This window comes from Gymnoscopelus microlampas (assembly GCF_963454915.1).
Source record: "Gymnoscopelus microlampas genome assembly, chromosome: 4".
Lineage (NCBI taxonomy): Eukaryota > Metazoa > Chordata > Actinopteri > Myctophiformes > Myctophidae > Gymnoscopelus > Gymnoscopelus microlampas.
In genome coordinates, this window is record NC_139941.1 from 50,895,232 (window position 1) to 50,909,614 (window position 14,383).

At 42.6% G+C, this 14,383-nt stretch overlaps 1 protein-coding gene across 1 annotated transcript; it reads right to left on the reverse strand.

Annotated features, from left to right (window-relative positions):
• Nucleotides 1–566: 566 nt before the first annotated feature.
• Nucleotides 567–7,102, reverse strand: lysmd3 (LysM, putative peptidoglycan-binding, domain containing 3). Its single transcript, XM_084054921.1, has 3 exons — nt 6,998–7,102; nt 3,593–3,897; nt 567–2,894 (listed from the first exon to the last, which is right to left on the reverse strand). The coding sequence occupies exons 2-3, from the start codon at nt 3,875–3,877 to the stop codon at nt 2,094–2,096; spliced, it is 1,086 nt and encodes a 361-aa protein (XP_083911047.1). The 5' UTR covers nt 3,878–3,897; nt 6,998–7,102; the 3' UTR covers nt 567–2,093.
• Between the last annotated feature and the right edge of the window lie 7,281 nt (nt 7,103–14,383).

Consider the following 14,383-nt stretch of genomic DNA (forward strand, 5'->3'; position numbering starts at 1 on the left):
ATTGTACGGTGAAACAGCTCTCAAAGTCACTCTTTTAGCACATAAACAAACACAAACAAAATTGATTCAGACAATATAGTAGAATGAATATCACAAAATCCAGTAGTTTGTTTTTTACTATTTGAAGATCCGGATCCAGTCCAGGATTTCTTATTAAAAACAGCAAAATCAACAGGAAATTGACGTTCTATAATGTATGAATCAACTTTGTTTGTGTTCGTTTATCTGCTAAGAGTGACTTTGAGAGCTGTTTCACCATACAACTTAAGTCGATGAGGAGCATATTTTGAATTATCAATTTATAATCAATGGAGCATTTTTTTTAAATGTATTTCTCACCCACATTTGGAATTGCATCATGGCAAGGTAACTAACCACACAACCCAAACCTCTACCAAAGTGGTCTTGCTCTTTAAACGTTGTGTGAATGAGTCAGGAGTTACACATTTAGCAAAGTGCTAGCCTATATTTTTGTTGGTTCTGTTGTCTGTTACAAAAGTGTGTGTGGACAGAAATGCATTAAGGGGTTTATGTTAATTATGTTAATTAAGAAACACCAAAAAACATTTGAGAGGGAGGCCTGAGCAACAATAATTTATTCAAAATAGACTTATTTATTTTTCCCAGCCTGTTAAGCATTTCCACAGGTTGAAAAGGCACATACTGTCGATGTTTTTGTTGTCCCCGAAAAAATGATAAAAATGTTCTATTAATAATAAAAGTCTAACATTTCACAGAGGTATGATTTAAGTGATTGTTTTGTGGGAATACTGTGTACTTTCCCATGTCCTCGCCCATGTTTCCCATTCATAAACTGTGGTCATCTCAAGGAAGAGGCAGGCAAAAAAATAATAAAAACATATATATTCCAGAAGTGACTGAGAAAATTATGCAAATATAATTTAATTGATAAACTTCCAATACTGATAGTGTAAGTAAGTAAAAGACACCTGCAAATAAATTATAGTTAATCTATAAGTATATTCTCATCAAACGACACAGTGGCAGCAATCGTCATTTCCCCCCCCCCCAAAAAAAAAGAATTACATTAGATCTAAATAATCTACTCCCAACATCTCTTATGGCGAAAACGACAAAGTTCTCCGTTGCAAGAAAAATTACAACTGGGTCCCACTGAGTAAAAAGAGCTTTTAAAAAGATCATCCACTGAGTGAATTTATAGTTATTATTCCTGGTCTGCAAAAAACCTTTAAAAACAAACGGGTTGGGAACCTTTAGGATTTTAACGATTCTGGTTCCTTTAACAGTCCGATTCCTTAACGGTTCCCTTTTAACCATTCCTATAGGGGGTTCCAAATGGACCCTTACAGGTCTTTAAAGTGTACAAAATGGAACGGTCCTTGAAATTAAAAAAGTTTGAGAACCACCAGTGTTCTAATTGTATAGCGCAGTGGTTCTCAACCTGACATGATTTTGGGGGGGTCCCCAGGTGACAGTGAAGTGACACTTTAAGACCTTTTTTAATACCTAATAAAAAATTGAAATTAATTGAAAAAAGACCAGTACTGCATCAAAACTAATCAACAAACTACACTATAAAAACTGATCAAACATTGGCCAAATTCTCAATATAAGAAAGAAGCAAAAAATGTGAAAATTGCAGATCTACAAGCTCACAGTGAGCTTGTAGATCTGCTATTTTCACAATATTTATCTATGCAACCGAGTCAAAATGCCTCAACTCCCACATTCCAAGTGCTTATCAGGGTGGGGGGTCCCCAGTTCAAATATGATTATTTAGGGGGTCCCCAGTTCAAATATGATTATTTAGGGGGGTCGTGGCCTGAAAAGGTTGAGAACCACTGGTATAGCAGACATAACCAGCTCTGACAGTGTGATAAAACCGTGTTCCAAATGGAAGAACCGATTATGGTTCCTCGATGCTGGATCCGGTTCCTTCGGATCCCAACCCTACATGTAGTTATTGTTCCCTCTATGCAGTGACTGTAAAGTAGACAGCTTGTAGCATTGTTATTTTTGTTGTGAAGTCAATAAAAAGAACTTGCTCCGAAAAACGACACAGGACTATTTTCCGGTTCAGACTGGTGCTGTTCAGTCCTCGACAAGCATAATTATACAGTACGTTCTATAATATGGTCATTGTCATTATTCGCTATGTGTTCTTGTGGTGTTGTTGTTGTTCCTCGCTTGTATCCCGGCGCTTTGTTGCCCATATTTCCCCCATTGTCTCCCGGCGGCCCTCGATCTGGCCCTGCACCTCCTCCTTCTCCCAGTCCGTGGAGGTTGCGCCCCCCTACGTGGGGATGGGCAGCGCCCCCCGTAGAGGGGACGACGCCATCCCCGTGATGGCTGACGTCGGCTCTCACCAGCACCTCGTAGTACAGCAGATAGAAGACGGGCGTGACGATGCCCACCACCACCATGATGGCCACGGCCGTCCACCACCTCATGCCCCAGTCCGACCCGTAGTACGGGTCCTTCCTCTGGGCCGCCTTGAACTCCACCTTCCCCAGCTGCTGCTCCCCCAGGAGGGTGAGCGAGGAGACCACCTCGTTGAGGCTGCTCCGCGACGGGCCCGACGTGGACTTGACCAGCTGCTCGATGTCCTTGTCCTTCTCCAGGAGGAAGCCCTCCACGCTGTCCGTGGACGACGAGGAGTCCGTGGACGACTCGATGGGGAGGGCGGCGGAGGAAGAGGAGGAGGAGGCGGTGACGGCGGCCACGACGGGGCAGGAGGGCACCGGAGGCACGCGGCGAGCGCTGGATGGGGAGGCGGACTTGAGGACTTGAGCCGCGGCAGCACCGTGGGTCTCGGTGAGGACGCTGAAGCGCTTGACGGGGATCTTGACGGAGCGCAGGGCGAAGAAGTCCTGCTCGGCCAGCAGGTTGTTGGCTCGCTTGATGTCGGCCACCTAAAGAGAGGTACAGACAGAGGAATGCACTTTACCATTTCACCGCAACAAAGTCCTGTTAATTTACACATACAGTATGTACACGCACGAACACACCTTTTCCATGGTTGAAGCGTTGCACTTTTTAAATACATTTGTTTTGGAGCTTCAACCCAGTTTTGTGATTTGTGTTAAAATTGTTTAATTTTTGCAGATCTACAAGCTCACAATATGTGAGCTTTGTTGTTTTTCAAATAGCCGATTCATATAGGTTTGACCCATTTAGACCAGAGGCCAAACGCCTTCTAAATCCTAACTATTCTATTTCTTTATTCAAATAATAAATAAATAAATCATGTTGCTATATGCATAGCAACTAGGCATGTAACAATTCATCGTAAATCGATTAAAATCGATTCAAACTGGTGACGATTTAAATCGATTTAATAAAACATTAATCGCGATGCCAAAAAAATGGGAACCTGTTGCTACTATATTGATAAGAGAAAACAGTATTAAGAAGTAAAGAAAATGCCATAACATGCCTAATAGCAACATCTAAAGTGACAGATGCTTTCCCCGTTTTAAAGGTATAACAACGTATACTAGTCTTTCAAGGTCTTAATGGGTTTAAGTGTTCATGTGGCCCATTAGTCGCTTCTTTTGGGCTTGTTTTCATAGATTTCTCTGGCAACACTGGTGGCATTTTTCAACCTTACAGAGCAGTGGTACTGTAGAGCGATGCTGTTCAGGGTCTCCCCTTCCTGGACGTCCCGGGCCAGGTAGACGATGTCGTCCATCCTCTCCCGGGAGGTGCTCCTCCTCATGCGCTCCCTGCCACCGGCACGCGGCCGCAGCTCGCAGCTCTCGCCGTCCTCCTCAGACAGGTCATTCTCAGAGGCGTTGTTGTTGTTGCTGCTCCCAAACAGGTAGGCGTGGCCCCCGTTGGCCGGCTGCACCGTCGTGGCCAACTGGAAGGCGTAGGGGTGACTTCTACTGGCCATCGTCCTCTGTCTTCACCCTTCTGGTGGGGGAGAGAGAGAGAAGAATGCCTTTAATTACACAACTGTTTCCTCTGGTAGAGAGACTTCATTCCTTTGAATTCTCTCAGGGTTCCACGTAAGGGCTGGGCAATTCAAAGACATTTTTAAACCAATATTTAGAACCAATAACGGTAGGGCAAGTGATATTATTTCTGTTAAAACAAAAAGTCTTAACATTGCCCTATTATTGCGCCACCAGGAGGCCGATATTTGCAACAAAAAAATAATATTACTCCTACAAAGTGTGTGCAAACATCACGCAAATAGGTACACAATAGTCATTATCTCTATAGTCAAGTGATAAGGACGGATCCGTCCGATTTGTCATATTCCATCCTGATTGGCGAATTCCGAAAATCGCTGGCCCACAATAACCTACCTGACGGAGACCTGTGCTCTGAGGAGCACAGTTACTTTTACTTCAGTTACTTCTAGTTACTTTTTTAAACTTTTATATCAGAGGTCGGATATTTGAGCTGAAACTTTTGCTCAAATGGAGAGGACTAGTTCTGACGTCACATGAAGTCAGAGCTCCCCATGGCAAGCCACAAAGTTATTAGACCCCGTATCATGTTTGTTCTACCCTGAAGGGAGAGAACTGAGTAAACTTGAGGGAGCCTCTCCCTCTATCTCGAAAGAAAAACGCAAAACAAACAGTGTGTGCCGAAATGTTACTCCTGTTCCCTACCAATGTTTTTACTCGTAAATCACAAGTGAAGAAGACAGTGTGCTTAACCCATTTAGACCCGAGGGCGATTCTAAAAACGCCTTCTAAAAATCCTACCTAATTTTGCTAAAAACTTAAACAAAAATGTAATTATGTTGCTACAGTATATACCGTCTGTCGGGTGGAAACCTCATGTCTCACTGTTACATTTCAGGATTCAAATAAAAAAGTCAAAAGTAGCAGATGTACAAGCTCAAAACACGCCTCTTTGCACCGCGTTTTGAGCTTGTGCTACTTTTGATGCTTTTGTGTGACACTGTAGTATGATGAAGTAGGGTGTTCATTTATGAAAACAAAACAAAATGTTAGAAAATGGAGATTGTCGGGGCAGAAACCTCTTTAATGTGTTAAAATCTTCTGTAATAATTGGCCCATGGTCTTCTCTGACGCACCTGTCTTTATAAAAGGGTCAATGTGTGTGTGTCTGGAGCTACTCTTACAAACTGCTGGACCGATGGAAGTACCTCCACAAAAGATTAACGCACAAAGATTTGTCGCCCCCATGTAGTAACTCTGAGGACCCCCCTAGGGGTCCCGGACCCCCTGTTGAAGACCCTTGGTCTAGTTGAATAGAGAAATGTGTTATTGTTACATATACACTGAAGATAGCTTAACCCCGGTGTACAAGTACTTTCAAGTTTATCATGGTGGGGGCAGAGTCATCAGTATGCAATCTTATCTTAGCTCTCCTGTTTGTGCAGCAGGAGAGGTGGACTTTAGTTGTTCTTCAGTCTGTCTGTCAAATCTTCTGATAGTTAGTTACCCATAATTTAAATACAGTGTGTGACAGAGAAGATTCATCATCTAAATATAGTGTGTGTGACAGAGACGGAGGGAATGGCCGGCCCCTAGCATTTATGTTTCAGAGAACTTGGAGACACTTTACTGTGAAACAATGAAATCAAACAGATGTATGGACTTGTATGTACGGTATGGTGTCCCAAAGTAGGACGTGTTCCATGCTCGTCATCACCACTGTGCCTTGTTATTAATCCCCCCCCCCCAGCTACATTTAGAAATACTACAGCAACGTCTGAGCATGATAAAACAAGGATCCACACCCCAGTGACCAATACTCATTCCCTACAGTATAGACTGTAGTAGTTAGTGGAAAAGCAAGGTCATTTGCTGGTCCTCAGATTCCTCACTTTGAAAAATGTTTTAGGGTCAGGGCGGGGGGGTTAGAAGATGATGAATGTTGTCTTAATGAAGTCCAGTTGTCTGTGTTGTTGAACAATGCTGTGGCAGATTGATAAAGATATATAGCCCCCTAGAATGTCTTGAGACCGATAGCATAATTGCCAAAGGTTTTCAGGAAAGAAGGAATGAAACATCACTTTCTGCCATAAGGCCAGACCCCACCAATGCAACTAGTCACAACTCCTTGCAACTAAACAGGTTTTAGGCCCAGTCCACACCAATGCAACTCCTTGCAACTGCCATGGGGGACAATGGTTGCAAGTAGTTGCATGTTGCAAGGAGTTGCACTGTCACTTTCTGTCATTTTGGAATGTAACAAGCATTCTAACTGACTGAAGACATAGGCAATAAGGCACAATGAAGCAGCATTGTTAGGAGAGCAGAGTTAGGCAGAAATGTCAATTTGGCCAAAAAAGATTACACACACACACACACACACACACACACACACACACACACACACACACACACACACACACACACACACACACACACACACACACACACACACACACACACACACACACACACACACACACACACATTCCATAAACGGTCATAGATCACCCCACCATGCCCTCCCGGGTGGCATAGACCAGTGGTCCATTTGGTTCCACTTGTATTCTGTCAGAGTTAGACTTGAAAGGGTCATCTTAGAACCCCCTCAAGGAACCTGAGAGTCCCTAGAACCCACTTTGAGAACCACTGGCATAGACTCATCATGGTGGCATTAAAAGTTGTGCTTTGACTTAGTTGGGAATCAGTCAAGATGTTATTGTCCTCTAGTTTCATATCCATTTGAAAGTAGCGGCATATTGTAAGTAAATATATCAGCCATCCTTAGGGCTATAATAAGTTATTATAAAAAACATACATCAAGTCACACAGACACGTCAAAAGACAAATACAACTAAAGTTAATGTGTAATGATCTATGATATAATGATGTAACCATATCTAATGATACATAACACTATGTGAGAGTTTAAACCAGCTGTCAGAAGGACTTCATACCGTTAGCTTGGCTTATTAGCTAGCGATGGCTAACGTTACTTTTGTTGTTGTTGGCTCGTAGCAAAACATTACTAACGCGTTTACTGTGCGAATAAACGTCATTTATCTCCTTTAAACCGTCCTTAAGAGTTTCACTTTTACCTGTGAAGATGATGAATAATTCAGTTGGTGTCCACAGTTACATCCATTCTTCTTTCCTCTGGTCTTCTTCTTACCTTCTTGATGTTAGCTTTACCTGCTACTAGCTACTGTCTCTGCTTGACGGCCAGATCCCATAGTCTGCAGGGGTGGTAACGAGCTGTGATTGGCTCTTCGGTAGCGTGGCAACCGACTGGGCCCAATAACCAACTAGAACCGAGGGACCCTCGTGCTGTGATTGGATGGACGGTTGCCTCGGACGACCAACGTGGCTTTCGGGAGATGGGATCTGGACTCTTACCTTTGATTAGCCAACGCTTCACGCCACGTCAACAGAATGTTGACGTGATGACGTAGGAGAATGGTTGTTTGGGGCCATCAACACTAGATGGCGCTGGATATCAAGGATGTAAAATTGTCACTCAAGGATCAGAAGAAACCAGTTGTAGGAGCCACTGTGTTGTTGTTGGCATATTATTATTTGGATTATTTTGCAGTAGTTGTTATTATTATTATTATTATTATTATTATTGGACACTTGGCGGCGGCCATTAGATGGCCAGCCCAGGGGTGTCATCAGTGTTGCCAAGTCTGCTTATTATAAAATACTTTGGGCTTGTTTTTATGTAATGTTGCTTGTAAATATTGGTGGTTGTGTTTTTTTGGGGGGGCTTGCTTCTAAAGTGTAGTTGCCCCTTGCTTCCTAATGTTGTTTAAACCAGTGGTTCTCAAACATTTTCATGTCAATGCCAAATGATACATGTAGCAGGCCTATTTGTCCACGGAACCCCATCTGGTAAGACTTTGCTTTGTGGCAGAAACCCCCATACAAGATTTGTGTGTTAAAATGTTCCAAAACATTCCACATTTTGTGAGCTCGTAGATCTGCTATTTTCAAATAGCCAATGTACATAGGTTTAAAGTGCTCAGGTGGCCTACTATAGTCGCTTCTTTTGGACTTGTTTTCAATAGACCTGGTTGCTTATTTCTCTCGCAATATCTGGCAACGCCTGTGTTTACATAGGGGTACAGCAGGTGTTGTCATTAATAAAGCACAACCTCACAGGCAGAGGTAAAGGGGAGCACGAACACAAACACTTCTAAGTTCTTATCAGAGACACAGATACAAGAACAGATAAACTAAAAAAGAAATAAAGACGGACAGAGAGAATAATTTGAAAAGACAAGAAACGAGGCTACAAGAAACCAAGAGAGAGACTGTAAATGAACTGGTAGTATAATGGCGGGAATATCAATTGGACTTTGTATCTGCGTAGGAGGAGGACACTCTCCCTTTGTTTATGTAATGAAGAGGAACACTTGGACATTAAGTTGGACATTGGGATTTTATTGAAAATGTAAAGTTCTGACAGACGGTAACAGGACAGGTGGGCACCAAGGAAGAGTGGGCACCTCGGTGTTAAATTGGCATTTTTTTTGAAAATGCAAAAAAAAAAGAAGAAAAAAAAGAATATATATATATATATATATATATATATATATATATATATATATATATATATATATATATATATATATATTAGAAAATGTTTTAAAGTATACATGATGAGCATGCTTAAAACATTCGACACTTAAAGGACAACTTTGGTTTTTTACAACCAAGGTTTATATTTTAGCTTGTAATTAAAGTAAATAAATGATGAGTGTATTTTTTTTTTCATTTACTGCTTTCTATAGTTTTAGCATTTTTTGCAATATTTTTTACAGTGGGCGGGGGCATTCTGTCCGGTGGCTAAATATGCCTTTTTTACACAATAAAAAAGGTCCGGCTGTCTGAGATGGCCAGATGTGAGTTATTGGGGGCTAGAAGAGCTACTGTAAATAATAATAAAGAAAACGCCGGGTTAATGTGTTAAAAAAATACATATTTAGCCACCGGACAGAATGCCCCCGCCCACTGTGAAAACACTGTAAAAAAGATTGTGAAAATTGCTAAAACTATAGAAAGCAGTAAAAAAAATTTTTTTAACACTCATCTTTTATTTACTTTAATTACAATCTAAAACATAAACATTGGTTGTAAAAAAACAAAGTTGTCCTTTAAGGTCTAATATTTCTACAATTGAATTGCTACAAAACCTGTATATACAGTCATTTTGGGGCATACAAACAAGACATTAAAGGGCAAATTAAAGTCTGATAATGATGTACCGACGCGTGCATGTTCACGTCGTGTACAGGCCTACTTTACATTACTTCAGACCATTTTCTAATATTTAATTTCTACAAAATAGCCAATTTTACGGGGAGGTGCCCAGATGTCCTTAGTGCCTACCTATCCTGACAGACAGGCACAGCCAGCCAGCAATACCACGCGTGGCGTCCTACCTTCGATGGCCCTCAGGGTGGCGCTGTCCGATCAGGACAACATGCAGAAGCTCCTCGAGACGAGGAGGTTTCAAAAGGGATTAACACATCTTGTTGTGTCATTATAACTGGACTTCTGAAGGCAACAGTAGGCTGTCCCACAGACAGTGTCTCCTCCTGTCCCGGGCCAGACAGACAGACAGACAGACAGTAGCACATGGCTGCACATCACTGGGACCACAGCGCGTAAAAAGGCTCGCCTGTTGTTGTTGGAATAAAGTTATTATAGCCTTATATTATCTACCCGGAGAGGACCGTTATTTCACACTATAGGCTACTCAGTACCGTTAGATGACGGAACTACGCGCTCTATGTTGTTGTTCACTGGAGACCGAGAGAAGCTGCATGGCCAGGGAATAACCAGGAATAACGGATTATATTTTTTATTATCAAGACGTCATGCAAACATTGATGAGAAGGATCTAACCCTCACCTCCACAGAGAGGAGTTTATTATTATCCATGGTTGCATCCACGACCATCCGGATCTTTTTGTAATCTTATATCTTCTTGGGGCAGAAAGGCCACCTACAAGGTGTCAGGTAAGTTCTCTTTCTTTGTAACAGGTGTTTTTTTGTGTGTCATGTCTTTTTGAACGTACTGTAATTGACGGGGTATTTTATTCATGACCACACTTTTTTTCTTGATTAATTTCACAGCAACACAGGTTCCGGTGTATTGTCTTATTGACTGATTGATTGAATACTTTATTTAACAGTTTGCAAAAAGGTACAGTGGCACGATTGTACAAATGGTGCTAAAATGGTGCACTTGTTTCCATTGTGGTCTTGTGTATTCAATTAATCGATCTTATCTTTATTTGTCAGACAAGACAGGTCCATAGCGCTAGAAGGAGATAAGGAGATCTCCTTCTAACGATATGGACCAGAGCTGTGCTTTGACTGCTTTCTCACTTTCCCAGACAAATGTCAACGTTTTGGTTGCACGTTTTTTTTAGATTGATGGCGCTCTGGTTAAAAGGCATTTATTTGTTAGGTTCTAATTACCGAAGCAGCTACGACTGAGAATTGATAGTGAAGAGAGAAAATCACTTGAAACTAGAAAAAGTGCTCCTCGGAGCACAGGTCTCCGCCAGGTCAGGTAGGCTATTGTGGCCTCCTGGTGGCGCTATAATAGGCCAATGTTAATAGGGTGCCATTTCGTCTTAGGCCTTTCACGGCAATCAGCATTAAGCTGCATTAATGATTTTAGGCATTTTGTTCCAAAACTGTGTTTTGCTAAAATGTATCTGCTGGTGGCGCTATAACAGGCCAATATGAAAAGGGTGGCATTTCTTCCTCGGCCTAGTGGGAATGTGTGTGCAAATTTTCACGATAATCGCACTCTGCGTTCATGATTTGAGGCATTTTGTTCAAAACGGACCAATCTTGCAAACTTTGGAAGCTAATGTTGGCCAATCAGGATGGAATATGAAATATCAGACAGATCAGTCTTGATCACATGACTATAGAGCCACTGTGTACCGAATTGCGTGATTTTAGGACAAAATCTGTAGGAGTAATGTCCAAAAATCTGTTTTGCAAAAATTGGCCTCCTGGTGGCGCTATAATAGGCCGATCTGAAAAATTGGGGGCAGAGGTTCTGCTCTGGCATCCAGGGAGTGTGTGTGTGCACAGTTTCGCAGCGACCGAGCCAACAGTGCCGGAGATTAGCTGCGGACGGACGGACACAAGGACGGATGGACAGGGTGCAAAAACATAGCTTCGGCCATGCCTTCGGGGCCTAGCGGAGACAACCAAAAAGGTAGCGATCTATTATCGCTCCCCTCCTCATCAATTATGCCCGACAGCTTCACTAAAGCGCCGTAAAGGAACCGATTCAAAGTGTTTGAGCCCCACACCACCACTGCTAATTTCTTTTCGCGCCGTGCCAAAAAATCCCCCTCGTGCAGCAGCTAATAAAATTGAAAAGCCTAAATATTGATTCAGTGCGATCACTATAAATGAATGGGCCATGGTAGGACCCCCCATTGAGGAGGGGAGGGGGGGGGGGGGGACAAACAGCTTCTCCATGGTTACGGTCCAGGATCGTCCAGTGTGTGACTGTGGACACTACGCTTTGTGTGTCCACAGTCCATTGAAATAAAACAACAATTCTTTTGGGGGGAACTGCCTGCCACACATGGTGCGTAATGCGTATAGCCAGGACCCGGGGACCCCCGCTCATAAAGGCCCGGCCGTTGACTAATCTACACCCGGGGGGCTTAAGTAGTAATCTTGGCTCAAGTTTTGAGGAGCGCACATGTGTGGTTACTGTTAAATAAATGAGTCTCTAGTAGAATGTAGGTATTGTGCTGCTCTGGGTTTCCTTTGCGCGTTTTACGCAGAATAGTACTCGGGACAGCTTCAGAGAGAGAGGGGGAGAGTTCCCTTCTTCCCCAATGGTTGAATAATTAAAAATGTCACCCTCATCTGTAATTTATCTGACATGATGTCATCTGTCTTGGTGCGTGGTGTGCGTGGTGTGTTCCTGTAAATCCTCCTTTGTTGTCAGAGTGTGATGGAGCCTTGCTAAACCCTTTATCTCTGTCTGTAGGGCTGGGAGGAAAGCTTCTGTTTCTATTCAGCACTTACACCTGCTCCTCCTCTGTTAAATTAAGACCTGAGGACGATTCTACAAATGCCTTCTAAACCAGTAAGGTTTTTAAAAAATGTTCAAAAAGTAGCAGATGTACAAGCTCACAGCGCGGCACGAAGTGACAAGCTTATATACTGTATCTGCTATTTTTGAACATTTTTGAAATGTTCAAAAATGACATGAAAAAGGTTTGAGAACGCAAAAAACTCTAAATTGACACAGATGCTTTCCTAGTTTTAATGGGTAAAAAAAAAGCTTTCATTCACATTCAACAGTTATACAAATATAGCCTGTATATTAATTTATTTAACCACTTAAACCCCTCTATAGGCTACTTGGTCTGCTCTTTTCCCCCTCTACACCAAATATCTGCTATGTTTGGAAGATGTTTCTCAATTCTAACACCCAATGTTGAACATTTTTCATTTGCCGCTATCCCTATCCCCACATGTTATATGCAGCAAGCCTCTTTTCACAGACTTGGATCTTGCTCAGAGAGCCCCCCCCCCCATAGGTCTCTTTTGTCTGCTAGTGTTTATGTCATCGCCTGGCAGGGGTCACTGGGGGTCCGTCTCCGAGTCCCCCCCCCCATCAAGACCCCAAGAAGAAGGGTCTGAATGGGGATTCACTGGGCGGAAACGTTTTTTAGTGCCTGTACCTTCTTTTCTCGTGTCTCATCTCTCTTTAAATGGCTGCTGGCCACAAAGCGGGACAGTGGCACAAACAAGACCCTGTCCATTGAGGAGAGGTGCTGGGGTTGTGGCACAGAGCAGGCGGGCTGAGATTGATGTTTGCTGCTTGGGCATGGATGAGAGGGCCTGGACTCCTTTTGGTACCCTGTATAGCTTTTTTTGGGATACTGCCGTCCCAAATACAATAACGCAGTGGTTTTCAACCTTTTGTTGGATTAGATTTTGTCCACAATGCTGTATTGATGTTGGTACCAATAGGAGAGATAACAGGCAAACCTTGATCAAAATAACAATTCTTCTACATTCTCTAATTGTGTAGATTTCTTATGAATTAAGTAATACAGATGTTTAACAATATTTTAACTTGTGGGAGCGTAAAATGAAACCAAATGGACCCGTAAAAGTCCATTTGTTTTTTTTACACTCTCAAGCGTTAAATATCTATAAGGGTCTATTTGGTTACCATCTCCATAATTTAGCTGGGGACCACCTGGAACCCCTTTGAGGACCACCGGTGGTCCCCGGACCACTGGTTGAGAACCGCTGCAATAATGGTATACAGGGTTACGAAAGGGGCTGCGAGAGGACCGATGGTTGGATGTGCTTCAGGAATTTTGAAAATTCAAAAACTTCCTGAAGATCCAACAGGTGTATTATGTTGTGTTGCGGACCTTCTTGTTTCGTTTATCGCTTATCGCTGTTTGTCCAACTCCTTGGTGAGATTGGATGTGCACCTTGACTGTCACCCATATGTCCTGCAAGAAAAGTGTGTGTATTTGTCTAAATTGTTTATGATAAGGAGGAAGGTTAGAGTGCTTGTAACCCTGGGACGACAACGCTTTTTTGGTAGGTTCCCAGCATAAGTGTATGGCAATAATCGTCTCCGTTTCTGCACGGTATCATCCATAATGCTTGGTTTTATGCCTCATGACCTCTACGAGGTTAAATTGACCACATAAACCCTGGTGTCCCTGTTTTGGGCATGTCAAAATAGGAAAAAGCAAAACAAAATAGTGCGTTGTGAGCTTTTAGATCAGCTACTTTTCACCATTTGTCTACAACGAAATGCATATACGGGTGTAGAGCGGTTAACTTCTTGCTTAAGTGTGAATAAAGAGCGTGCTGACTGGGGGAAAAGAGTGCCATCATCAGCCTCACAGCTCATGTTAGTTCCAGTCTGTTTTGTGTTTCCACACCTTTAAGGAGCAACATGTCCATCCATTCACTCATATAGGGCCAGTAGCATCCTTGTCCTCCTTTCAGTGGCTCAGGTTGATCTACAGCAGTGGTTCTCAACATTAACCACTTAAACCCCATTGTGGTTGAGTGAAGTCCCTCAGGGCTCTATGCTAGTGTCGTTCCTGTTATTGTGGGGAAAGCTTTTGCTGAAAATAGCCAATGATTGACAAGTGACGCGTTGTGAGCATGTCGATCTGCTATTTTCTGCGCACTAAGGATGCTGGGGTTGAAGTGGTTAATATTAGAAATAATTTATGTAAAAAAAAGCCATCACAGTATTTATTTATTTAAATCCTTGAAAACAGAGATATAGGGAGATGGCATGACCAATACCGAAGACAGTGACATGCACATGCACATGCACATGCACATGCACATGCACATGCACATGCACATGCACATGCACATGCACATGCACATGCACATGCACATGCACATGCACATAGAAACACAAACGCAGACATGCATTGAAA

What these genes read in the sequence shown, in the direction of transcription:
- lysmd3 (XM_084054921.1), bottom strand. Translation starts at nt 3,877, where the DNA reads ATGGCCAGTAGAAGTCACCCCTACGCCTTCCAGTTGGCCACGACGGTG. An exon ending in CTCTACAGTACCACTGCTCT is followed by an intron (nt 2,895 to 3,592) that starts GTAAGGTTGAAA and finishes ACCTCTCTTTAG; the next exon opens with GTGGCCGACATCAAGCGAGC.